Source organism: Nestor notabilis, unplaced genomic scaffold (genome assembly GCF_000696875.1).
Source record: "Nestor notabilis isolate BGI_N333 unplaced genomic scaffold, ASM69687v1 scaffold7138, whole genome shotgun sequence".
Taxonomy (NCBI): Eukaryota; Metazoa; Chordata; class Aves; order Psittaciformes; family Psittacidae; genus Nestor; species Nestor notabilis.
This window is the reverse complement of record NW_009938695.1, coordinates 4,641-31,912: the sequence shown is the minus strand read 5'-3', so window position 1 is coordinate 31,912 and position 27,272 is coordinate 4,641. Positions and strand designations below refer to the sequence as shown.

The 27,272-nt window shown below is 34.4% G+C and overlaps 1 protein-coding gene across 1 annotated transcript; it reads right to left on the bottom strand.

The window, feature by feature from the left end:
• Positions 1-1,007: 1,007 nt before the first annotated feature.
• Positions 1,008-17,430, bottom strand: GPM6A (glycoprotein M6A; the record flags this gene model as incomplete). The annotated part of the gene is made up of 3 exons (XM_010019466.1): positions 1,008-1,117; positions 3,038-3,191; positions 17,269-17,430. Coding segments are annotated over 3 exons (426 nt in total), but the record flags the coding sequence as incomplete, so codon positions are not given.
• Between the last annotated feature and the right edge of the window lie 9,842 nt (positions 17,431-27,272).

Here is a 27,272-nt window from a genome sequence, read left to right as displayed (position 1 = left end):
AAATAATAAAATATTAAGAAAACTTATTATTTAAAAATAAACAGTCCTGCACTTTTTTCCCCCCACCTTATGGGATATATAAACGTTTGTGGTGGTTTCTCTAGTGGCAGAGACAGCCTAAGGAAACCCCATTTCCCTTCATTAGATGTAGCTTTACATCCTCATATACTGATTTATTTCCTTCCCAAATTTTTCAATAAAATGTATCCATAGTCATATAAAACAGGTTTCTTAAATAATCTAAGTTAACTACCTTCCTTTCCCCATTCCAAATAAAATAACTACATTTGTTTTAATTTCAGTGACCTGGTTTACCAGCAGCCACTGAGTGTTACTGTACAGCAAGGGTTGCATTTTCTTAGATGGTTTTGGTATAAAGGCAGATTGTGTACGTTCAGTCTAAGAAGATTTATTCAAACATAGTAAGACCCATGAAGCATTTAACAAAGCAGTCTCTGATTTCAGAGGGATCAAGATTTTAGCCTCTCTTTTTATGTGGATAGAAGTAATTTTGTTTGTCCTGTCTTCATCTCTGATCATTTAAAAACAACAAGACCAGGAACCTCAGCTGGGCTGAAATAGGTGGCTTTTGCCTAAGGGAAAAACTACGAAGAAAAATGTACTAGGAGTTATTATCCCAACACACTGCAAGATTTGGTCAAATCCATTTGAAATCTTTACTCTCCTGTCACAACAGTAATCATAAGATCTTCAGACAGTGATTCATTGTATAGACCTATTCATTGTGCAGCAGATGCATTAGCTTTCAAAAACATCTCAGTAAAAATATTTGTGACAATGGAATTCATAAAAAAAAAATACAAGCATGTTTTAGAAAACAAATGTCTGGAGAAATGGCACGGACTAAATCTGGTATATGGTAAAAGACTGGGGAAAGTCCTTGCTGACTATTTTCCACTGGGATTTTATTGCATCACCATAGCTATTAGAATTAGAACATTAGGAGCAAGAAAACGCACATCAGTTACTTCCTACTATAACATATATTATGATTTGCCAAAAATATTGCATATATTCACCTCATTAGAGTCACACATCTTGATGAAACTTTCTGAAGAGGTGCAAACCTTCTTTTCCTCTCCAATAGTTACAATACCTGGGAGCAGAATAAATATTTACAGTAGTTAATATTGCCGTCATATAGAAGCTTACTTCGTATAAGCCAGAAAAACTAAGAAATACAAATTCTTGACTGCTTTGCAGAGCTTTTGTTAAAGTCAGGTTTTTGTTGATTAGGGGCTGGTTCGCCTCCCCCACTAAGAAAGGCTGAGACTTGGGGTTGTTCAGCGTGGAGAAGAGAAGGCTCAGGGGAAATCTTATATTGAAAGGGGAGGCTTTCCAATACCTAAAGGGTCCTTTAAGAAATCTGGAGAGAGACTTTTTACAACGACATGTAGTGACAGGAAAAGGGGGAATGGTTTTAAACTGAAAGGAGGTAGATTTAGATTAGATATAAGGAAGAAATTCTTTACTGTGAGGGTGGTGAGGTGCTGGCAGAGGTTGTCCAGAGAAGTTGTGGCTGCCCCATCCATGGAAGTGTTCAAGGTCAGGTTCAGTGGAGCTTTGAGCAACCTGGTCTAGTGGAAGGTGTCCCTGCCCATGGCAGGGGGCTTGAAACTAGATGATTTTTAAGGTCCCTTCTAACAGAAACCATGCTGTGATCTAAGATTCTAGATAATTTCAGCTATCACAAAACTAACACAGAACCTATTTAGTAAAAGCTCTATTAGGAAACATGCAGATAATAATTTTTCAGCCATTTCTGAAAATATCCTCATTCCTGATTTTGATTAGCACAATAATGAAAACAACAGAAATTTGTTTGCAACCACTACATGTACTCATCATGTTGTTCACAAACATTCTCTACTCTCATGTGCAGAAATGTGCTGTATATTGTGTTCAAACATGTTTATCTAGTACAAAGCTTCTTTCATAAGCTATAAAAAAATATTACCCAAACACATACTTTAATGTAATAATAGTTTCTCTTTCAGCAAGAATAACTAGAGTCTAATACACTGTTTCATTTAGATAATGTCCAAATAATAAATCAAAGCCTGAAGAGAACTGGTACAACTTGGTTATGAAAAATGGTACTGTTCCTTCCTATCAGTAATAAGCGTTTTTACACTGAATTTATAGGAACAAGGTATGCTTGCAGAATATACATTTCATGTTAATGTTCTGTGTGCATTTTAAATAGAATTAATAATAAAAAATATCCATGAATATTAACAAAATAAAAAGTCATAAAAAGAAGAATTAATACTCTTGGGATCGGTGCGGATTATTGCTTTGCCAACTCACTTATGCTGGGGGGAATCAATAAATTAAAAAAGTGGTTTTTTTCTCCCCACCATGTGAAAATACTAATGTGAAATATTTTGTAGAATTATCACCACCAACACGAGAATTCTCAGATCTTTTACAATTCCAAATCCCTTTTTGTCCAAATTTCCCATCTCATCAGAACACACATATGTGCATATCCCAGCTTTATTCTAGCCTTCGCAATTCAGGATTTAGCCCCACTTTTTCTCCACCAGCCTCTTAGAATGTTACTGTTTGTATTGTCACTCCTCATCAAAATCTTTGCAAGCAATGATTTTGCCCTGCCTGGTTCACCTCTGCAGAAAGAGATGATAACCTGGGATCTCACAACTGCAAATCAGTGTCCTACCACATGATTAAAGAGTCATTCTTCAGATAGATGACTAATCAAGCATTTTAGAGAAGTTCCAGCAATTTCAAAAGAAGAGACTAAACAGAAGCCCTAAGCCAAATTTTCACTACTCTGGGAAGATCAATAATGCTGATTAAATTTTGTCAGGCCCATAAATGCAGTGCATTTTTAATAGACTGCTTTGACTACTGTGTAAAAGGATAGAAAGAGATGCTTAACAATTGTTTCAGAAACACTGAAACAGTTCATTTGAGATACATGAAAGCAAAACAATGTGATGTTTTCTTTCATGAAATCTTGTTTTATATTTAGTGCTCTTCATTCACATACCATACTGGCGAAGATCCAAGCAGAGATTAGCTCCATCCACTATGGTGGCATTTCGGCAAATGGTCCACAGATTGAAGTACATGTAAACAGGCAGAGATGTAAAAGCTGTAACTCCAAGCCAGGCCAACATAAAGATGTATGTCAGCATAATAAACTACAGTAAAAGAGGAAAAAACAAAACGAGTGGTAAGTTTAACCAGAACATAACTAATACTCCACTGCAAAAAAGGAAACACAGAGACGTGATACACATTTCTGACTGGCATTGTCTGTATCTGCCCTTATTTAAATTATATTTTTGGTCTGATGATCATTAATGATCTGGTCAAAGTGAGTGATGGAGCACTAACATAATGTTTCTGAAGAACCAGCAGTTATGCTTCTGGAAGTACAAGCTTATTCCACATTCCTGTCACTCTTGGGCCTACAATTGATGCAAAGCACCACATCTGAAGTACAGACAGCTGCATGCTTTGTGAAGCCTGTCTCTCCCTCTCTCTCTTCACCAGTACTACATAGTTAAGACAAGAGGCCACATGGCTGGTTTTTTTCCACTATCAATCATGATGCAAAAATTTAGAATGAAGTACCGTAGGCTTTCTGCTTTTAAAATCTGAGTCTTAATAAAAACAAGACATTATCCATGGCTGCCACAGAATGTCACTGGTAAATCCATTCTGCATTGAACCAATGAGACAACATATTTGTCATTTTGTTACTATATTTAGACATATTTAGGGTCTACTTAAAGGCAATTCATCATCCAGAACAAATTAGGGTGCTTACTTCTGTTAACAAGAAATGTATTAAATTACATGCTTTGCAACATGTGTTCTCCAAAGGCTACACATTTTCTTTTTTTAGCCATCAGCCTGAAGAGTATAGCAATCTGCTTGTAGGAGGCATTGAACTCTGCTTGTCTTCAGGGCCAGTAGCTACATTGACATGCCCAGCTTCTGTAAATACATAAGTATGCTATATTACTACTCTCTGCTAAGGTGAGACGACTAGCAGGCACATTCATCAATAACAATTACCTTTTCATTTTATGCTGTGAAAAAGATATGAAGATGCTACATGGTTAAATATGGAAGTAAATCAGCGCCAAGATCTGATGGCTTCAGAAATCCTGACAAATGTAAACACATTACTGAATTAAAAATCTTTCAGCACACTAATACTTCTCTAGCTGCTTACCACAGAAAAACTCTGAATCTAAGAGATAAGAGCTATTTTTGAAAGCTGAATAAGATGGTCCATCCATAATCTGCTTAAAATTAAACTTTAACAACTAAATAAGGGGAAAATGGAAGACATCTTCTAGATCTTTTTTAATGTAAGTTCTCTCACATCAGGTGATAAAAGCAAAAGCCTTATATAAACACAGGTTTTAATTGTGGAAATCAAAGAAGTCCAGACTGAAAAAGGCTGTGAATAGTAGTAAAAATTGTTAGAGGGGTGGCTTGTCCATGTGGACCTGATCAGGAAAAGCAATCCAAAACAACAAAGGGTTTGAATTTTAGGTATGGCAGTTTTATTACTTTGAAGTTATGGGATGGACATTCTCAAGCAATATTAAAGAGGCCTTAATTTGATTTAATTTAACTCACTTCCAAAGATTATTAAATAAAAGCCATTTAAATTCTGAGGAAGAGTATTTACACAGGGATTTAATGTAGTTTAATTAATCCAGTTTAAAATTCAATTCAGATTTCCTGATTGTCTCTAGATAGATGTCTTCTGCCAGTAGTTTGAAAAGCTAGAGAATTTACAGCACTAAAAGTAGTTAGCAGAAGGATGCAGAAAATTAAAGTAAAACAAAGAATAGAAATATTTCATATACTTTGCCTGTCTTCTTTCTATCCTTTATGTAGTACTCAACACTTTAGCTTTACCTGCCAGTTGATAAGTTATGAACTATTCTAACTTTTCCTTTAATATCAAAGTAGTTTAAAGATTTTTAAAATATATTCATGCAGGTAACAGCGGTATTCCTTTCCAACTTTTCCCAAAACCACACTTACTAGAAAATCAATTGATAAAGTGATAGCAAAGTCTATGATAAATACACGTTGAATGTTACAGAAGACTTTTCTGTCTGTCAGTTGCTTTATATAATGGAAATACTATTCTATCTATTGCAGAGAAAATCATCAATGCAAGTAAATACTGCTCTGTACACACTCCTATTTATTTATTTTTCATTATTGCTCCTTTATTTTTTTTTTATTTTATTTTTTCTCTTTATACTACAGTGTTAAGGCTAATGAGACAACATCTGGTACAACCCCAGGCGCTCATTCACAAATTGCTTGGAAAATTACTTAGAAATGTAGATTCACTTCAGGTCTATAAATTCCCAACTAAAATGCTATGTCTAATCTTAATTTATTATCAAGCTAAATAGTTGTACTCAATTTTTCTAAAGTGGGAGCAAGAAATAAGAAAGAAAGCTTTCTTTTCTCAGAATCATTTTTAAATTCTCAGTATATTCTATTCTAGAAATACTTTAAAAGTAAAATCAGCCTCCGATTCTATGGGTTTGCTAAAACCAGGGAAGACTGAAACCTTATTTTTGAATCTTCTAGAATTTCTGAACTACATAATATTTAATAAATTTAGTACATCTCTCAAAGTAGTACATACATACTAATTTAATGGACAACTAAATATTTGATAATATACTACTGAACTGTAGTAACTGTTTTTAAGATTGGGTTCTCACAGATTCAGAAATCTTCCTCTGTGACTACCACCAAATGGACGAAAAAGGTCACCCTTACTATGGGCATTACTATTCTTATTTAATATAATTTTATTTTCTGTTCTCTAGTACGAATGAAATTCTTTGAAGTCTTGCTTGCTTTAGAAGCTTGCTTAAATAGCTGCACTGAGATAATGCAAAGCATTGGTGTAGCAAAGAGGGGAAAAAACAGAGCTTATTAGCCTCTAAAAAAAACTGCCTTGGGCATAGAATAAGAACAAGAGAAATCTGTCAGGTGATAGCTATGGGGAGTCACAAGAACTGCCTTTCTAAAGAGAATTGCCTTCTTGTTTATGGAAGGGATTCTCTTTTAAAAACATGAATCTGGTTGAGTCAGGAAAAGCAAATAAAATGCTGACTTAATTTTAAAAAACATATTTTAGAAATGGAATATCTTAATTTTTCCTCTTTCAGTCACTTGTGACTGAATAGCCAGTGGCCAATAATATGCCCAGATTCACATCATAATGCTAAAACTGCTGGGGGGAAAAATTAGAGAAATTTCCTTTGTTTCATGTAAGCATAATTTCACTTTAAATCACTTGGTAGTTAGGAGTTATCCCTGGAAGCTGCTATCGCTGCTATCAGTAAAGCAAACCACAAAACTGTGATCTGGGTAATAACACGCTTTGTGCTCCAGGGGTAGTAAAAAGCAAAAGGTTACCCTTGTACAAGAAGTTAGTAGTTTCTAGCAATAGGAGGTGTTATCTTGTAAATTCTTCTTATAACGAATGAAATTGTGAATTCTATTTTTTCCTTAAACCACAGGTGAAAAACTAGAGTATTTTTTTAGGTAATTTTCTCTGTTACTACAATCTTCCCTTTTCACTCTAGAGACCTTACAAGAAATGCTTAAGGAGCCTGTTCACTCCAGGAATTAAATTCAGAACTCAGGCTCCTGAGATTCAAAGGGATCTTTCTCCTTTGAAGTAGCATTCATGCCACATGACAAGTCAAAGATTTATGAAATAGGAGTACAGCATCTTAAAGAGGTATCACAGTTAGTTCTTTAGTGTGCTACATATTGCGTTGGTAGTGAAAATTGCTTTCTCTGATCTATAAGAAGCCAAACACATAAACCCAAAGCAAACCATAAGTGATAGTAAAATTCATGTACCAAATAATGAAGATAAAAGTTCATTACTCTATACTCAGTTCACAGGGGGAAAGAAAAGCTAAAGTAAATAATTATTTGAACAAAACAATTCTTTAAGCTTTTTAGAGGTCAATTTCTTGTAACAAACACCATGGCTGGTAAAACCCTCTTGTCAGATTTGATAAGATTTTTGTTGACAGTAATGGCTTTCCTAAATCATAGGTTATCAAAGCAAGCAAATCATCAACCCTTCTGGAAAGATTTTTTTCTTATAAAACTTGTTGTACAGATCAGTGTCAGGAAGAAGAAATTTCAGAGCATGTTCTGAAATAGTATGTATACATCACAACAGCTTTCCTGGTGGTCATAACTGGTTGAAATCCTGTTTCCACTGAAAACATTATCCAAATCTTATCTATTTTGAGAAGATCTATATTTCAGTTACCACTCTCTTTTTAAAATTTATGGCTGCATGTCCCATGAAAAGCACATTCATTGAATTTCAAATACTGTTCTTGTTTTAGTCTGTTATACGTATTTTAAGACTGAAGAAACACTTCATGATTGCTTCTCTGACCCTAGGGACAGAGACTGTGAAATCATATCTAAAAGGTACTGTTACTATAGAGAGATGGATTGAAATGGAAACAAAGTAAACTCCAGTCATTTTATTGTATGAGAACACTGCTGCTTACCGTAAAAAAAAACAAACAACACACAACATAGAAACATAGCAACAAATTCAGAAGTGCCTGAATAAAATTTAACTCCAGAAACCTCATGTCACCATGTAATTTTATCTGTTCTAAACCACTCAGTACTTAGATGTTCACTTCCTCTCAATTTAATCATATACTTTTTATGAATTCTCTGACATCAGCTTTCAACTCAGAGAGCTGTAAGAAGATGCACACCTTACTGTGTTTATATCTCATTTAGATTTTTTATCCTATGGCACCCACACAAAACTTCATTTACTTTCAGCTTGATGGTCTAAGAAGTTCCTTCCAAACCTTCACAGGCTCAGAAATTCTCTTTGACAGCTTTTGCCGGAGATCACAATTGTACCATACGGAGATCACGTACCTCCATCCTGCCAAAAGCCTATTATGCTTCTCTGTGAAACCCTGTCTGTGCAGGACATCACCTGAAGATGAGCCCAGGGTGACCCTGGCTGTTTCTAACTGGAATACTGGGAGGCATCTGACCTCTGCAGTGCATTGTGTAGTCCTGGTTCTGGTGCAGGTTCTCAATTGGACATCAGAACAAGGCTCTATGTGCCATTTGATGGCAACTCAGAAGCATGAACAGGAAGATCTTTTCTTCCTGAATTGCCATCTCTCTAACATCACATTCACTTTCATTCATCTATAGATTTAATTTCAATAGTAATAAAAACTTATTTAGCTTTAACACTTTACCCAGCCTTAAATTCATAAATTACTTTTGGCTTTCTGGCATTCTGCCTCAGTCCTGTCCGTTTTCCCTATGAGAAATTCCTCTGAGCTAATGCTACTGTCTCTTTAGCGTGTGTACATTCTGCATAAAGACATTTACATACTCTTTTTTACATTATTTATTACAGTTGCCACATATTTTCTCAAATGCTGAACTTTGTCTTGATAAAGTTGTACTGATAGAGTGCACAGTTCTTCCTGCAGTTTATAAGTCTGAATTTCAAGTACTACATGTGTTCCTACCTCAGACCTATTATTTACTTGCATTCAATTTTCTATAGTGCAAGGTTCTGCCTACTACCTTACCTCTACAGTCCAGAATCAGTAACCTCCTTTGATCAATAGACTTTTTTCACAGATTACTGTAAATATTAGATATTTTGTTCTTGTTGACAATCTGTGTTTTTACACTATAGGTTTTTAGTTCTTTTTAATCTCAGGAGGTTCAGAATTCATTCAAACAGAATTTTGCTATTTTTGCACTTTTAAATAAGAATCTCTACATAAATACTTCAACTTTTCCCCCAAGTTTTTTACAACAGCATCTTAAATGTATAGTTCTCCATGTGGAAATACAAGAGAGAGCAAGGGGAAAACTTCATGAGTCCCTTTGGAAAGGACTGTAACATTGCAGAAGCTACAACAGCCTTTACTGCTTAAATAAGAATGTCAGGTTGCCTAGAACCAACAATACTAGTCTTATTTATTTAAATCTAAATAAATCAGAAATTGAAAAATTATACAGATGTCTTTAAACTTACTGATATATCAATGCTTAATAAATTACAGATCATCCTTTGCCACCCTAGACAGCCTCTCTTGGCATTCATACACTCTCTTCTTACACACAGTATGAAATCTAAATACGTTTAAGGACTGCTAAGTAGCTCATAAACAAACAGGCTCCTCTAACATTCCCATTTCTGCACTAACTAGCATCTGCTGAATTCGTTCCTCATTTCTCAACAGAAGTAAAAGATAAAGCAAAAGTATTTCAGCTTATATCACTTTACTTATAATCCTGCTGGAACAAAGGCACTGATGTTCTGATATTACCACTAAATGCCTATAAATCACACAAAACGCAGACAAAATCTTTTCTGGTTGGTCTAAATCATCATTCTTATTGCTAACAATCACTTGGACATTTCTTATTGCCTGTTCATTCTGTCTCTGACACGTTATATTCCCAGGCACAGCTCCAAGAGTCGTGTTGAAACATGGATACCGTTCATGCTATGGTATTACCATCATGTGGTTGATTCTTCCTGGCTTACATTCAAGTCAACTGCTTCAAGAGAGAAAAAAAAAAGATGGAAAAAGCCAATGTTGGTCCAAATTTCTTTTCATAGTGGGACAGACCTTAAGCATCCATTTTATGGATCGGTTTTGTTTAGGGCTTTATAGACATTTTTCTTCTAAGGACAGTTTAGATGAATGAAAACCTGGTTTGACAAAATTAAAAGCAATTCTTCCTGTTAATTTCTGCTTTTCATCTGCACACGCATTTTCCTAAAATTTCCTTTTAATGGAATTTCAAGGTTGAAATATTGTCTGCATGATGTTTATTGCTTTGCAACTATTAAGATGCCAATAAAAAGCTGGTTTACTTTCTGATTTACAGAATTTATTTGCTGGTGGCAATGGGGGAGGAGATTTCCACAGCTGCATCAGTAATACAAAAAGAAGATTCTTTAATAAACTGATACATGTTTTGAAACTTTGCTTTGTGAACAAATCCACAAACAGAACATATAAGGAAGAAATCTTTATAATGCAAGACTAGATTTTCCCTGGAGATTTGTCTTTTCAGTACTCCCTTTTAAAAAAATTATACCAATTTTTTATTTTTTTTCCTGAATCTTCTTTAGTATATTGATGGCTTTGTAGCATTATACTGCTTAAAATTTTTTGCATTAGTTATTTTATATGTCCTTCAGGCAAGATTATAATTTTTTCAGTCTAACAGGCTTCTGAAGCCCTACAGAGAGTATTGGTTCTTATCTGCTAGTTAACAGCTGCAGAGTTTCCTATTTAATTTTACAATCTTCCAGATAGCAATTACTTTTTCTCAAAATGTATATGTTTATATTTTCACATTCTCAAAGTTTTCCAACTCCTCTTGTTTTTTGTTTTTGGTGGTATTTCTAACACTTTGAGGTACACTTCAGGAAAGCTATTGCTTTTGTATTTAAAAGTGGTTACAGATAAATAAATTGGTTTTAAAACTCCTTTTTTAATAAGAAAAAAAGTGGACTAGAGATCTAACTAGATTCTGCTGCTTCATGGGTTCTTCAGACTGTGTTCATGCACATGACTATTCAATTCAAAGACAAAGAATAAGAAAAACAATCAGCTCCATCATGACCCACTCCCTGCCAATGCAGGCAGGTCCCTGTAGAAAATTTTCCAGATATTTTACTTCCAAATTGCTGATAAACCTGATACATACTCTAATGGTTTTCAGTGATGCCAAGTTTCTTTACACAGAAAAAGATAACACCCAGCTGGGAAAAGACTGCACTATACAGATTGTTTACCTTTTTCACACTGCCAAGATTGCAATTTTTGTTCAGGAATTTTGCATAGTCTATGCTTGGGAACAAGACAGTGAAGCTTAAACTCGAAAGTAAAAATAATACTCTTGCAACTTCTCTAAACACATGCATGACTGAAAGTGAATGCTTGGCTCTCAAAATTAGGAACATGGATTCTTTCCTGATTTGTTCTTAGTGGGGCTTTAGAACCACTGAGAGAATCAAGGGGTGAGGACCTTCCTTTCTCATTTGCTGTTTTGCCAAGAAATGAAAATTAGTAACATGATTTTTAATCAGCCAGGGGATTCTGAAAATATAGTCCTAAATCTTAAAGCTCTTCAGCTGAAAGAAATACTGATAAAAATACTCTGGTTTCCTAAGTCTAACCAGCATAATGTGAATACTAATCATCATATGTAATATTAGCAAACCAGCAATGAGGGGATAAATTTACAAGTTCTCTTCCTTCTTGGTCAGCAATATGAAAAAAACATTTACAATGATAATTAAGAATTTATAAGACATCAATAGGAAGATGCAGTTGATCTGAAGAAAAAAAGCTGCATATGTTTTCTGTGGATTTTGGAGATAATAACTTTAAGTGGGAGAATCAAAAAACAAGTAGGCTAGAAACCATTAGAAGTATATAAGTGACACATCTTTGACCATAAATTTATGATGACACCACTGACATTCACAAGTTTGAATAACTACGAAGAGTAACATATCTAGATGCAGAAAAAAGGAATGCGTCAGCCAGGTTAGTACAAAGTTCAGGAAAACCTGATCATCTGATGAAGTGTTTCAGTTAAAACTGAGAAGGATTATCTGAACCGAGGGGAAATAAAGATATCATCTTGAACAATTTATGATGGTTCATAATAGAAGGATAAAGCCCATGGAGAAAGTGTAACAGCTCCCACAATCGAACACACTTTGGAAATGAATGACAGCACTTTCTCAGAAAACCGTTTCATTAAAGAAACTACTTATTGACTCAGCTTATATGTCAAGGAAAAATTCTGTCCTCGATGTGAAAGACACACTTACAGCACAATCTGAAGCAAAAATGTTTTGTCCAGTTTAGCACCAACAATAAAATTTCTGTCAGTGAGCAGCAAGACCAAGAGAAGCTACTGGCAAGGCATATTAGAATGTCTGGCACACTCTATTAAAGGAAGCAAAGATGACTGCAGTCAACAAAAAGGCTGTGTATAAAACACATGGTAAGTTGTGTGAGAAAAGGAATGATTAGATGAAAGAATTACTTCATAAGTGTGATATCCCTGAGTGAGAAATATCTCAGTATAAAATAAAAATAACCCAACAAAGTAACCTGGCCAGATTATCAAAATACAGTCAGCATCTAAAAATATATATAAAAACCCCCTCTGAGATCACCACAGAAGACTTCTTAAAGTATAACGAATAGAGAAATTAAAAAAAAAAAAGAGAGTAATAACTTGCATTATTCTTTCTTTTTAAAAAACTATATGTATATTAACAATGTAGTTGGGAGTATTGGCATAAAAATGAGAGATTCTTTTAACCACTCATCTCAGTTCTGAAGTATTTCTGGGGCTTATCCTTCCTATTTAAAGAACAAGGACAGAAGATCACAAAGAACTTAGTCCTCTAAAGAAATTCCAACACTGGTCTAGTATCCAGAGATAAGATAAATTTCAGAAAACTATAAAATTGTTAATATGTTTTATTTTATTTACTAACTCCAGCAGTGTTTAAATAGGAAATGTTATTCACCTAAACTCCAATTAAAGGGTCCAAGCAGGATACATCCTAGCAAATTTAGATAGCTGACTGAAATGCTTAATATAAAAGAGCTTACTTAAAAGACTTGAAGGTTATTGTCTCTGCAGAAAATAAGACAGTCTTAGAAAAATTCAGCTCATCTGAGAAAGTCTCTCTAACGCTCTTTTCTCTTCTTTAACTACTGAAGAAGCATAGGCACTTCCTTTGGCAACCTTAGCAACATTACTAGTTAAGTGGGATACATCTGTGCCACAACACATTCCCTCTGAAACTAACTTCTCCATGAGCTTCTGGGTTATTGTGGCAATAATTCATGATTCTGTTTTTTAAGTGTGCAGTGTGAAAGGTCAGACCACCATATGAATCTCACCTTCCCCATTTCCCATGTCAGTGCCTGAGACTAGTTATGGCATTTGCTTCTTAACATGTATGGGGACAAAAGTTTTGTTAGACTTTTTCCTTATTTCAGATTGTATTAAAGGATTCTAGACTCATAAGTACATCTGTTGTCTCAGAGAGAAGGTACTTCTCATAAATGAAGAAGCAGTGGAATGAAGCATTCTGCATTCTTCAGATAAAGCAGTATTCAATCAGAAGGAAGGCCTCTCTGTCAGCTCAGCATTTTGCCACCAGGATATGCAGATACAGTATCTGATTTTCAGAAATGAGAGCTTCATTTCTAGCATTCAGAACTGATGCATCTGTTCTGGGTGGGAAAGACAGCTGAGCCTGCACTGAACTCTGTTCCTTCTGTTACACAAAGAATCAAATGTCAACATGATGCAGTTTCACTGCCTCTAGAATAACTGGTCTGGTAAAAGCAAGATGGACAATTTCACATCACTTACACAAGTTTTTTTCAAAACATTTGTGAAGCTTCTATAATTTTTCTTGCAAGATAAATTCTGGAAATATTTTGGAAAGTTCAAGGTTTTTTTAAGCACTCAAAAAGCATGGGGCATATAGTACATAGTATTCAGGTAACCAAAATAATTTTCGAAGGCAGAAAAATCCCTTTCACTCATTTAAATAAAGGGTTCCTAGATATTAAAGATAATGAAGATATATCAGTCAGTGCAACTTCAAATATGAAACATCCTTCTCTAGAGCCTTAACATGTTTCTTTTAGAAGGTGAGATACAAGGAAATAGAAATATGATTGCCAGGGTGAGATCTTCATCCACTGTTTTCTAATGAAATAAAAAGACCTGCTTCCCCATTTCCTGGCACAGAATGATGAAAAAAGCCTAATCTGTGTTGCTTTCTTCAGTTTTTAATTGACTCTGTAAACAGACATTCTAAAACAAGGTGTAAATGAGGCTTTCCATGATCAACCTAGCTTAATATGAATAGGAAGGGTATTAAATCACAAATATACAGTGACACAGTTGGCCTCAGGCCTGTCTTCCATTCTTCACTAATCATGCTGCAGCACAATTATATATAGCTGTTTATTTAATTCTCTAAAAGCATGTTCAGGCATAGAAAAATGAAGACTAAACCACAGCCTTCCCTCCTCGAATGTGACTGGGCATTGTTACACTACTTTTGTTTTACTTGTCACAGTAAATGAATTCTGAAAACGCTGCCAATGAGATTCTTCACTGTCACTTTCACAGGCCCTCTCTCAGATCTGAGATGCTACACTCCACAGCAATGCTGGCATGACTTGAATGCTAAGCCTCTGAATACTCTTATAGGCTGATCAATCAACTATACAATCCCTGAAAAAGTTAGATTGAGCTACTTCTTTTCCCATTACTTCAGGCAAAAAACTTCCTTTTGCCTATGCAGAACTTGAAAGTGAGCTATTCACAGTGAAGGAGAGTCAGAAAGAACACATGAAAAGCTTTGTAGATGTTGGCTTTCAGTTTTCTTAAAAGCCTGCTTTTCAAAGACTATTTTGATAAAGAAGAAAAAAGATGGTACTTTTCAGATTTCCTGTGAGAAATATAGCTTTTCCATACAAAGTTAAAACAAGCTTTTCCTCCTTGGAATTTCTTGATTTTTGTCCTCGCTTTTCCTAATAGATTTGGTCACAGGCATAAGAAATATGCTCATTAATATATTGCATAATAGATTGCAAAATATTAATGAGAAGTGATTGGTGACAATGGTAAAGCAGAAGGACTTAATTTTCAGACTTTAAAATGCTAACCTGCTATTTAGAAATCTATCAGCATATTTGACGGGAAATCATAGAATCATAGTCACAACTGGATTCTTACAAAGGTGTTTTCAATGTGGAGCCATTTTACCATTTTAACTCTTCAAAACAAACAATACTCGGTGTGCACATTCCTATTAGTATCAGGGTATTGACAAATTGTTTAGTCTTTGGCAGCTTATATTTTAATATTTACAAAATTACTATCTCAAAATTTTATACAAGGAAGCTTTCTTGCAACATGTAATATCTGCCAATCCTCTTCAATAACATTATCTCATTTTGGCAACTGTACATAACAAAATTTGTTACAGCAAATTTGCATAGCAATACAACAATCTGGGCTTGACACACAAGGGTACTGATTAGGTTCAATTTATGTCTCCAGTCATCTTTTTGTTGTTCTTAGAACTTGTTTCTTTATATCATTGCATGATTTAAGGAACTGAATAAGTTATAAGCATATCACTGCCAGACTGAAATATTTTCTAATTCCAAATGTTTTTTAAAATGTAATCTACTATTTGCCCCTTAAGAATTTTAAGTATGAAATAATCAAAATAAACCTAGTCAAAAAGAGTATCAAGTTTCAATTGACAAAAATGCTGTATATACTATCTTACTCTCTAACTTTTAGAACACAGAAGCAAAAGCCAGAATAATAACCCAAAATAGCTCTGGACATTTGCATAGCAATCTTACTGATAGCATCATCAGAATAAGGGAAGCAATCAAACTGCAGATTTTTTTTTCTTTTCCAGGGAAAAGAAAGAACTTCCAATAAGTGTAAGAATAATAACAACAATGTATTTAACTCAAAATAATCGATAGCTTATTTTAATTGCATTCATTAATAGTATACAGCTTTAACCTTAGCTACACAATATATATCAACCCAAGGTTTCTGAAAATAAAACAAAAACATTACAAATTACTGATGAGGAAAGTAAAATGCTAGAGGAACTAATTTAATGAATCATTAACAATAATAGTATTATTAACCATAGAATAGATGATTAACTGTTAATTTCTTCTAGACATGTACTGCAGAATTACAGCTTATACTGCGAGGGCAAAAAACTGCTAGAGGATGCATCGTTGTTCTGCTGTAGTACCGAGGACAGGCATTTTGGGAGCTGTGAAATAAAAATAATGTTCTGAAAAATTTGCTACTCTGCACAGAATTTGAACTAGCTTAGTAGGTTCTCAGTGAATATAAATTAGAGACTTCTTTCCAGGAGATAAAAGCAGTGTTGACATAAGCAATGATTGCTCTTTATTTAAAATGGTCCCAGTCTTTTTATATTTATTTAAAGGTTTTACAACAATTCTTATTCAAGGTGTTAAAATCATACAGTAACGTTTGACAGGTGCAAAAGAAATAAAAGATGAAACAGCAGCTTTACTGGGGATCATGTTACATCTATGTAGGGATGGCATACATGCTCTATTCTCCAATTTCCAATGTGTAGATTATCTGTGTTCAGTTTAACTTTATAGTCAAGATATCCAAAATACTAATTCTGATAGACTTTAGTATGACTGGAAGATATTCTCTATTGCCTATATTTGTTCTTAGTGTGTATTCCAGTTCAGTAAGTTTTGAGATTTGTAGTAGAATACAATAGGAAACCCTCCTCTGGCTATTATTTTATATATCAGTTGTAAATATAGTACAACGTTAAGTGTACCTTAACACCCAGATATACTTGTCTATATTTAATAATTTATTTTTCATCAGAAAATGTGATTTTAATATGATTTATTGACATAGACATATCCAACTCCAACAGTTACCAAGTGTCCAGGCCTCTTACCTTAGATGCAGAAGAGTCAAATACCAACAACGTTGGTTGGTTACCTGATATCAAAGAGAGATCTTAAAATAATCCCAGTCCAAACAGCAATTCAGTATGACAAACCTCCATTGAAGTCCCAGTACAAACCAGAATTTTTTGAATCTAGGTTTTCAGGGTCATAAGTGAATGGTCTCTCCAAACCAGTGATAAAATAGGAGCAAATAAGGGTCTGTTTGCTATTTATGAACAAAACCTGATGACAGGTCTCAACTTGTCTCAAATCAGAACAGGCAAGATTTCTTAAACAACAGTGAAAATATTTCTAAGAGAAGTATTTCTTCGCTAGTAGACCTGAAGGCATTACATGCTTTTAGTCCTGTCCCAAACAGCTTATGCTGCCGAGAGAACAAGGTTTCCTGTTAACTAGTGAAATTAATTGTTCCTAAGTAGCAAGGGTTACTTAGTGACAAACCAATATAGAGAACATTTCTAACACTCTATTCTCCTTCGCTATGATTTTTAACCACTAAACAGGAAAAGATTAAAAAAAAGAAAAAATAAACAACCAAAAAATAAACATCACATGGCATGCAAAACATGTTGAAATTATCATAAGTACAAAAGGTTTTATAGCCACTTACCCAGGCACTGACACATCTGCCGCAAGTGGTGATTTTGAAATCCCCATAGAGATCCTTGATGGCACCAGTTGTAAAGAATCCCTCCACCATCAGCAAAATGCCATATACAAAGAATGCAGCTGCTACACCGTATATCACATACTTGAAGATGTCAATCCTGTACAGAAACAGTAAAAATTATTTAGCTGCATAAATATTTAAAGATGACTGAAATTTCAGGGTGAGATAATAGGACCAACCAAGCCTTAAAGTTTCTATGCTGGAGTCATCTTAAGAGCTGATGTGCTATAATGACAGCTGAAGCTGAACTTTGGAATAAAATAGCATTGATAGAGGAAACAATGGGCCATTTAATATGTAAAATATTATGTAATGTAAAATAATATGTAAAAATGGTTCTGTGTAGGTAAAACAGCATAATTGTCAGAATAATTTAAAAGTCAGTCAATTTTCATTTTATTTTCCCTCAAAGTGGCAAAGGAAAAAAATAAGGGAAACAAGCATCTGACACATCTCCTGAGTAACACATTGTATCCAGCACTGCATCCACCACATTGTATCCTGTTATAGAAAAGATATTTTGTCATAATCTTCAATAAACCTTTTTACATACAGAAGTGGTTCTCAAGCTGTAATGCCAGTCTTCTCCTCATTGTTATTTTTCCACTTATACTCTAATGGAAAAAGTGTCTGACACAGCATAACAGTCATCAAGAGAGATCCTTAACTTTAAACCAGAAACATATTATTACAAAAGTAATAAGGTCAGATCATATGTTATTCTTCTATAATCGAACTTTAAAAGCATCATTTCACAGACCCAAAGCTCAAGAAATAGAAGTATGACTTATAGCATAACATGAAGAGCCCTACAAGGCTCAACTTATTACACAGAAGATTACCTGGGCTATGTGGCTGTCCTATGTGGCTATGTGGGCTATGTCCACTGTCTAGAAGCCCAACAGTTGCTTAAGGAGACTCTACCTCCCAAATGTTATCTCATGACCAGGGTTTATGAAAAGATGTTTGAAGGAACTTCTCTGCTTTAGGTGTTTTGTCTAAACAGAAACATTCCTAGTGAACATTGCCTGGAGTCAGTAGGTTTCAATGTTTTTTTCTTGGATTTCCCTTAAAAACTAGCTACAGTAAACTTCCAGTTTATCCATATGACACTGCAGAAGTCACGCAACTTAGAAAATGGTAACTAATGTGCAGGCTTAAGATATTAGCAAATTCCAGTCATATTGTCTAGGTCTAGATAGCAACAGCTCATAACAAAGTAAGACAAAAAAATAAGCCAGAGACCCATTAAAATCTGAAAGAAGAATTTTGACATGCACCAAACAACTTCCCAAAGTGGATATTTCCCAAGGAAAAAAAAAAAATAATTTTATTGTTATGAAAAGAAGTGTTTAATTATAATATTTATTTAGGATTACTTTTTTCATCACCACCCAAAAGACAACTCTCGATACATGTTTTACATATACAATCCAGTAACGAAGCTCAAAACCCCATTAAAATATCTTTGAGTTTGGACAGTTTTCAAGTAATTCAGATTCAAGTTTACAGTTGATATTTCAGAAGTATGACTGTGTCTACAAGTTAACTGAATGTATCTTCAGTTTGCATTAGTCTCTTAAAACCACAGTTAAACTTATGACCTGATTGGGAGTGGAATAATTAGTATAAATGAATGTTTTGTGCACCTATTGTAGCACCTTTTTCATAAGGGTGTAACTGAAGGGTTCTGGGAATGAGACAGGATATGCTTTTTCCCAGCATCCCCCTGACAAAGTCCTCTCAGCTTTTCTCTACATCACTTTTTATTTCATGTTCAAGTGAAAATGACGGTAAGTTGGCATCTGTGTAGAATAGACACGTAAATATTTAAAACGGTGAAAAAAAATAACACTGTAGCAGTACTAGATGATGCAAAGATGAAATTTATTTTAATACCTAAAACCACTGATTACATTGTAAAAATCCTATTTCTCCAACTTGATAGTAATTCAGCCAATGTAATACTATTTTAACAGGAAAATGATGGTCTGAGCCTATCTTGTAGTGACTGATGAAAATAAATTTATGATAAACAGGCAGCAACTTTGTGACTATTCCGTAAGATCTCTTCCAGTTCCTCCATTATATACCTTATAAAATTGTAATCCTCACCAGTGGCTGAAGGGTGGGAGTTCTGCCAGCTGCAGCTCCTCACAGACCTCTATGTGCACAGTGCTGTAGAAATTAGAAAGTATCTTTGCCCTAAAGAGATTAAGACTTTGGGAAAATCCAGAGACTATTTCAGCCCTTGCAACAGCCCTTTAAACCATCTGTCCTGAGCCTCCCACTGAGCTGCTTGTATCAAAAAGTGTACTAAACGATCTCTGCTTTTTCCACTGCCTTATGTGTAACCAAAGGCATACCTTTTCCTTAAACCTTCCTTTCAAAAGGAAAAATATATATAACTATAAACTAGTCAAATATAGAAATAATTTTCTTCCTCATACACAGTCTACAGAGAGAAGTGGTGAAATCTCTACTGATCAGACTACATGAGATGAATTAGCCAGACTTACTCCAAGGAGAAACGATCTTGTATAATGCAAAGAGTAAAAATAAAAATTGTGAAACAATCATTCAACTGCCTCTTTAGAAGTCAGATAGAATTGTATTGAAATATAACTACTTTTAGTGTGTGCTGTATTTAAAGAAAACATACTACAACAGTAATATTTTTAATATACGTATATAGTTTCAAAGATAGTGGTGGTATTAAATTATTCTGCAGCATTTAATAAATTTCACATAAACTTTGATTTTCCAATAAAATTATAATAAGTAATAAAATATTGGTCTTGTAAATTGGAAATTACCTTTCTTTAAAATAAAATCTGATTCTTTCTGGGTGAACTCAGAGCGATTAATTGCCATCTGTGTTTCAGCAAATTTTCAAATGCTGCAGACAGTGCATGAGAGCATGAGGTTGAAGGAAAAGATAAAAGGGATGGTGAACATGAGCCAATGAATGAGATGGGTAAGGGCAAAGAGAAAGGACGAGCAGGGCTTACACATTTGTAGGCTGGAATGGAAGGAAAAAGGTGGGTACGAAGCAAAGGAAGAAGAGACAAAATTATAAGATAAATTTTGTACTCTTGACAGGATTGTAAAAAGATCTAGTAGACGAAGATTAAAGTTACACTAAATCAGAAGAACAAAAAGAAATCTTGAATACCTATTCAGTAAACGTAGGAGTCTTATTAATATTACATGATCTAAGCTGCTGGGTAGAATAAGCTGAATGATTATCTAATTCAGAAATTAATTGTGAAAAACATCTTGAAATTAGCACAAGCCTTTTTTTTTCAGAATAATCTCAAACATAATTTGCATACTGTCTTAATCTTGTAGATGCTTCCTGGGTTCCAGATTTACTTTTTCTCACCACACTGTGTTCAGAAAGCTTAGAAAAATGAACATCACTGTTTTCAATTTGTGATTTAAATCAAGCTGATCTTTCAATTTTTAGTCTTTTCTGCTGTTGCATCATTAATTATTCCATATTAAGTAGACTTCCTAATTTATTAATCAGAACCTGGACTCTATCCAACAAGACGAACATTAAAACAGCCCTAGAGAAAACACTTTCTTCTACTGGCAGAACTTATTGATGGAAACCACCAACACTAGCATCTCAATGAACAGGTTGTAGCTGAGTACTGAGTAGACTATCCCAGCAGAGACAAGTCAGAGGTGAGTGAAAACATTATTAATGAGTCGGATCAATGTTGCAGATTTCCTACTGTGTATTTTCATGGTGCTTTGGCAAATTCAAGGATTAAAAAGTAAAATAAATCAGCAAGCAATAATACTAATTGTGGAATGATCAGGTCTATATGTAGCAGGCTTTCATCAAAAATTATTTTTGTTTATAACAAATTAAGTTATTTTGCTGTTGTTGAGATGCCTTCAATCATCTGAGATCATAATTATTACAGCTGGTTTTGAAATTATTTAAATATTCATAATTGGCTTCTGTTAACTACATCTAGAAGTAATAATGTTTTAGTCTTGTGGAACGAGTAACTTCGTTGGAGTAAATCTGTACTGTTCCAGCATAATAAATGAATCTACTACCCCAACATAGAAGCCAAGAAGAACTGTTAACATTGGTCCATTATATTCTACTGTATCCTAAAAGGAATTGCAAACTGTAGGAACTTTAAAGCATTACACTAGTCAGTCTAATCACGGTACACTTTCCACACTCAAGGTTGAAGGTTGGTACTCAGCTAATGCACACTGATATATATTTTTTGATCAAAACTACTTAGTATTTCTTTGGAACAATCTACATACTAGCTAGGGATATTTTTTATTTTGGTTAGCATAGCAGTGCATTGCAGACCTTTATTGGCAGTTAACAGCGATAAAACACACCACATTAGTTTGCCCTGTCACAGGTGATTCTCATGTTGTCCAGAAAACCTTTTTGTGCAATTAAAGTATGTGTAGACTTCAGCCTGAACAAGCAATGTAATCCTAATATTACAGAGATTTTGTTTGGTCTAGCCCTCCAGAGAATAGGTATTACTGTAGAACTAGTTTTCCAGCATTAATAATTCTGCCTCATGTTTGTTTTCCTGAATGTATAACTTCTGCAACACAGATAATGACATTCAGATATTACAGGTGCTGAATAACACATAATTGCCAGCAAATGTACCTATACTCTCTGAATGCAAGTAGATTAAGGCAATTAAACCTATTTTCAAGCTAAAAAAAACCCAAAACCCAAAAAATCAAAGAAAAAACCTCAACCAAAAAAAAAAAAATCACACACACACAAAAAAAGCAAAATAAGATACTTAAGCTATCAAAGTACTAAAAAGTTAGTTATGTTATCATAGTACAACTCCTAATTAAGAACTGCCTCTTTTATAGCTGGCATAGACAATTTAAAAACATGAGAAATGCACATAATACCTACCATTAGGGTAGGTCATTTTTTTTCCAGTTTGGGGTTTGGTTTTGGGATTTATTTTTTTTTTTTTTGCTGTTTTTTTGGTGGGTTTTTTTTTATTTATTTTTTTCAATCACAGGTAACCTTGAATAGTTGATGTTCACATCTAGAATACACAATAATCTCTGTTATTCTGTAAAACAGCAATGCTGGCCTTCATGCTGACCCTCCTGCCTCCAGGACTGATCCTGGGAGGTTGGTAAGAGACTGAGATAGCAGTGCTTGCCTCCTCAAGCTATCTCAAGCTTGTAGAAACAGTTCTGCAAATATGTTTTTTGAAGAGAAATAGGATTTAAGGGGATGCTTGCAAACAAGAAGGTTTGTTTAGGGTATGCAGAAACCATGCCCCATGGAAGTGTTTAAAAGTAGTGTTTAGGGGTTCCGACGACCCAGCTGGGAACAATTTCTTGGTGTAAATTCATGACATATCCACTTAAACAGCTTGAGCAAAGGTGGTAGTTGGTACCATGAAGCATAGAGGAGTTGTTAGCAATGGGAGGAAACAGGTAAAGACAAACCTCAGAAGGCAAACATACAGCCAGCAAGGAGAAAGAAGGGTTTACTAATAATCATGTGTTACCTACAAAGTCCAAAAAACTCTAGGTAACAACATAAAGGAGGTAAAAAAACCTGAAATATCCTCACTATGAAGAAGTGGAAAATGAAACCAGTAACAAAATGTAGGCATAGGTCCATGAGGGATTTTTCTGAGATTAAGTTAACACAGAGTCTAAACTTCTGAATTTCAGGTGGAGAGACAACAAAACTGGAGTACAGAATGCTCAATTAAAGTTTGTCAGGAAATGCTAAAAGGAGAAAGGATTGACAGTAGACAAAGGGTAAGAGCAATAAAGACATAAAAATAGAAATAAAACATTATAAAAAGAAAAAAGAAACTTCTGATTCTGTATTTCTGAAAGAAATTTTGTATGTAATCATATGAATAATTTGTTCAAAACTAAGGCCAGATTGTTAGGATTATATAAAGAAAAGATTATATTATAATATGCAAAATACACTCACATTCTGCAAGGGCCAGGTTTTGTTACTCTATTCTAAACAGGATAAAATATCATTAATTTTAAGATTAATTTGTGGTGTACAGCTTCCTACAGGCAAGCAGAATGCACCTGTAAATCATCATTCTGTAAAAGTCTGATAGTTGCTTCTTTTCTAGGAAAGAGACAGTTGAGCCAAAATATCATGGAGCAGCTCTAAAAGCAGTAAAAAATTAACAAGCTAAAGGAAGAGGAGCAATACTAGCATAAACCCCATTTTTGACTGATGAATCTTGTTACTTTCTTGGAACAGCAAAAGATCCATTAAAAGAATTTAAATAATCATGAAATATTTTAGTCCAAACCACAAAATTTTGACTATGACATATGGACAAGGCTGCTTCTCAAAGTTGTTTCTGATAATCCAGGTTTGTTCTGTCTGTTCATCTCTAGCAAAACTACTTTCTTAGAAACATTCTTAAAGATGTTAAATACAGAAGAAATCTGGAGCCCTCTTTGCCTTAAGAAAGCCCAAAAGGTTCAGAAATAGTGCACAGTAATATGCAAACTTCTGGCAGAATTACATTGCGTTGTACACTATACATACTCAATTCCCAGGCAACTTTCTGTAACAACAAAGTGTAAAAAGATGTGGGAAAAACATATCAGAAGTTTTCTGAGTATTTTGTTATTACTAATGTAAACTTGGACATACATACAGTATACATGCAGTATGTACAGGTACATACAGTGTGTACAGTATACATACAGTATGTACTGGTAGCTTAAGTCTGACAACTTTATACTAAAACTCCAGATGGTAATACTTAATTTTACCATTTTCAGATCTCCTGTGGAAAGGCCAGTTATCTTAGTTTTGTGTGGCTCTTGAAGCAAGACTGAGCAAAATGTATATTACATAGGAATATATGCTTTCTATTTTACATGTTTATAAAGTAAGACTAAAAGGAAATAAAGGCATTTAGGAGAAAAAAATATTTCCTATGAAGACGAACCACCTGCTGAGAAAGGTCTACTGCAAATGCTTTGAGTCACAGGCACACAGTGGTTATAACCAATATAAAATTCCTGCCAACCAAGAAAGAGAGCTGCTTGAGACAGTATTAAGTCATACGAAAGTTTGTCTAAAAGTAATGGACTGTATTTGCACAGATGAAGGTCAAATAATTCTTTATATAATATTATTCTGTCAATAAAATTATTGACATGCTCTCCTATGAATTTCCTTCTTCTATAATTTCATAAAATGAGGATCACACTTTTGCAGGTACCTCCCACACTCTAAATTTTACTTACATATTTTCTTGCTGGTTTTACTTTTAACAGAATACAGAATGCTAGGCTACATACTACAGCTGAGTAGGTAGAAAATGTGACATTTCAGCACTGTATAATCTTGCAAAGGTCATATTCTCAGGTACTGGCATATTTTTTCAGATTTGGTGCATCTAACAATTGATACCAGATCTAAAATGTCATGTTCTGCATCTAATCTTTAATATGCTATATTTGTCCATTGTTACTTTTTGTGTGTGACTGAACCATTCCCATGAAACAAACTGTTCTCCTCAAGTAAACTGCATTTTTTTAAAAAACAAAAAATGCATGCTTTGATGACATTGTACTCTCTCCAGTTGTTCCTCTCAAATTATTATACATGAACAAGACATATGGGCCAAATTCAGGCCTTCCTTGAAGAGATAACTTCATTCTTCTACACATAATCAGAAGCCAGGTACAAGAACTCAGAGTGCTACTAGTGGGAACTCTCATTAGTCGACTTACAAGTCTTCTTACCATTAAACTCAGTGAATAACCTTTAATTTTAGAGGAGTAGAGATTATGGGTGCATCTCCATTGGCATTTTGGCTCAGGAATGTAATATGGGGGAGGGGAGTTAAGCAAGTCTTGCAGCTGTCCCTGCTTATTGAGATATGGTTTGTATCATGTTTTTCAGAAAGCACAATATGGATTCCTTTCCAAGTAAAGCTAAATGGTAAGTATGCTTCAGGAGTGCTCCTACTGCACTCCAGACACTTATGGATGTTCAGTCTATTTTATCATGCAAGACTGAGCCCAAAATAAGTCCCTGAAATAAATATTGTATGAACAGCAAGTCATTAGAACCAAGTATTTACATCTACCAATCAGTTTCTATCCTGCTAACATTGTTTTCTAATGTGTATGTAGCCATATGACTCCTCCACTTAACTCTGGACTACATCTTCACAGCTTACTTCTCCAAAATACCAAAAAAGTAGCTTCTGTGTAGTCATCAAAAGAAGGTTTGAATAAGGCGGTTCTCAGCCCACTGTTCTCCATTTTTCATAGTGCAAGATTATCTGCCTGTGCCGCAAACACAGTAGACACACACTATTACCTATCAAGTAGGATTTCTACAATACTTCAGTGAAATGAGATTAATTAAAAAATATTGGCTGTCACAGAAGAGACTATACTTCATATGCATCAATATAGTAATATTCAGGGATTTTAAGGATAGTTTCCAAGTATTGCATTTGCAAAATATCTGGTAATAAAGTATCTTTGCCAATATCTACAAATTTTTCCAGATATTTTAGAGGTATCGAATTGACTTAATGCAACAATAAAATCTATTATCTAAGCCCAAACATACTTCTAAGAAGACATCAATAGAAACTCGAATTCACAAGAACACAATGAGCTCGAATAGGAAATCCCAGTTGTCCAGGAATTCTAGAAGTCATCATGGACCGTCCAGAAGGCAAGGATTTTTGAATGTCAGGTTGCAGGGTACACTGTGTACCGGTATCTGCTAGAGCCTTATACTCCCCTGTGGGACTGATGTGCCAGGCCATCTGATTCACAGTCCAGTAAACTTGATTGTCCCTCTCCTCCACCTGGCTGGAGGCAGGGCCCCTCTAATAGTGACCATAAGATTGTTCACTTATGTCTTGTAGAAAGGGGTTAGTATTCTTTATCACAGGAGTTGGAGTAAATTAATTTGCAATAACTATTTTTTATATAAAATTTTAATTTTATAAGAACCTTTTAATGTTAATTTTACACCTGTAAAGCTAGAAACTTCATTTACAATAATTATTTTTATATAAAATTTTAATTTTATAAGAACATTTTAAAGTTAATTTTACAGATGTAAAGCTAGAAACTTCAGATCGTACTGCCTACATAATATATTATTATATAAAGGAAAAGTAAGCTACTGTTTAAATAACTACTTTGATACTATTACATAATCAAGATTGTGAAAACAATCCTTACCAAAAAGCAGTATACACCTCCAAAAAATCAATATAATCTCAGACAGATAATTGTGCAGTCATCCTACCAGTTTGGCAAACCTCCTACACATATCCACTTCTTTCCTGTCTCTTCCTGTTCACAGGCTCAGATAGCTGAATTGGTGCCCAGATGGATATTCTTACAGAGCCAGTAGGGTCATCTACTGGGTCTCTTTTTGGTGGTTGCTGTTTCCAAACATACTATGACACAGCCCTGAGTAAATCAGCAATTGCTTGTCCTGATACAGATCCTTACATGTTTTGCTTCCCATAATACCAATAGTGTTTAAAATATAATTTATGTTCAAGCAAAGAACACCTAACTTTTGTAATAGAACATGTATAAAGAAAAACAGATTAGTACTATTGTGTACTAAATAGATGATTAAACCAGAGCCATCACATGGTCTAATGTAAATGTATTATAAATATCATACTTCATTTCAGCTAGCCTTTACTACAGGTCTCATTGTAATACCTTTCATAGTATTCCATTGATGTAGTATAATAATATTGATAACAATATTTTCAGTGGTACCAATATTTAACTTGTGATTGTTGCAAAGCCAACAAAACAAAAGAACAGCATAAGACCAGAATAACATACGTCTATCTACCTCTCAAAACACTTATTTTAAACCCTAAGAGGTGGGATATAAAAGCTTCTACATATGCTCT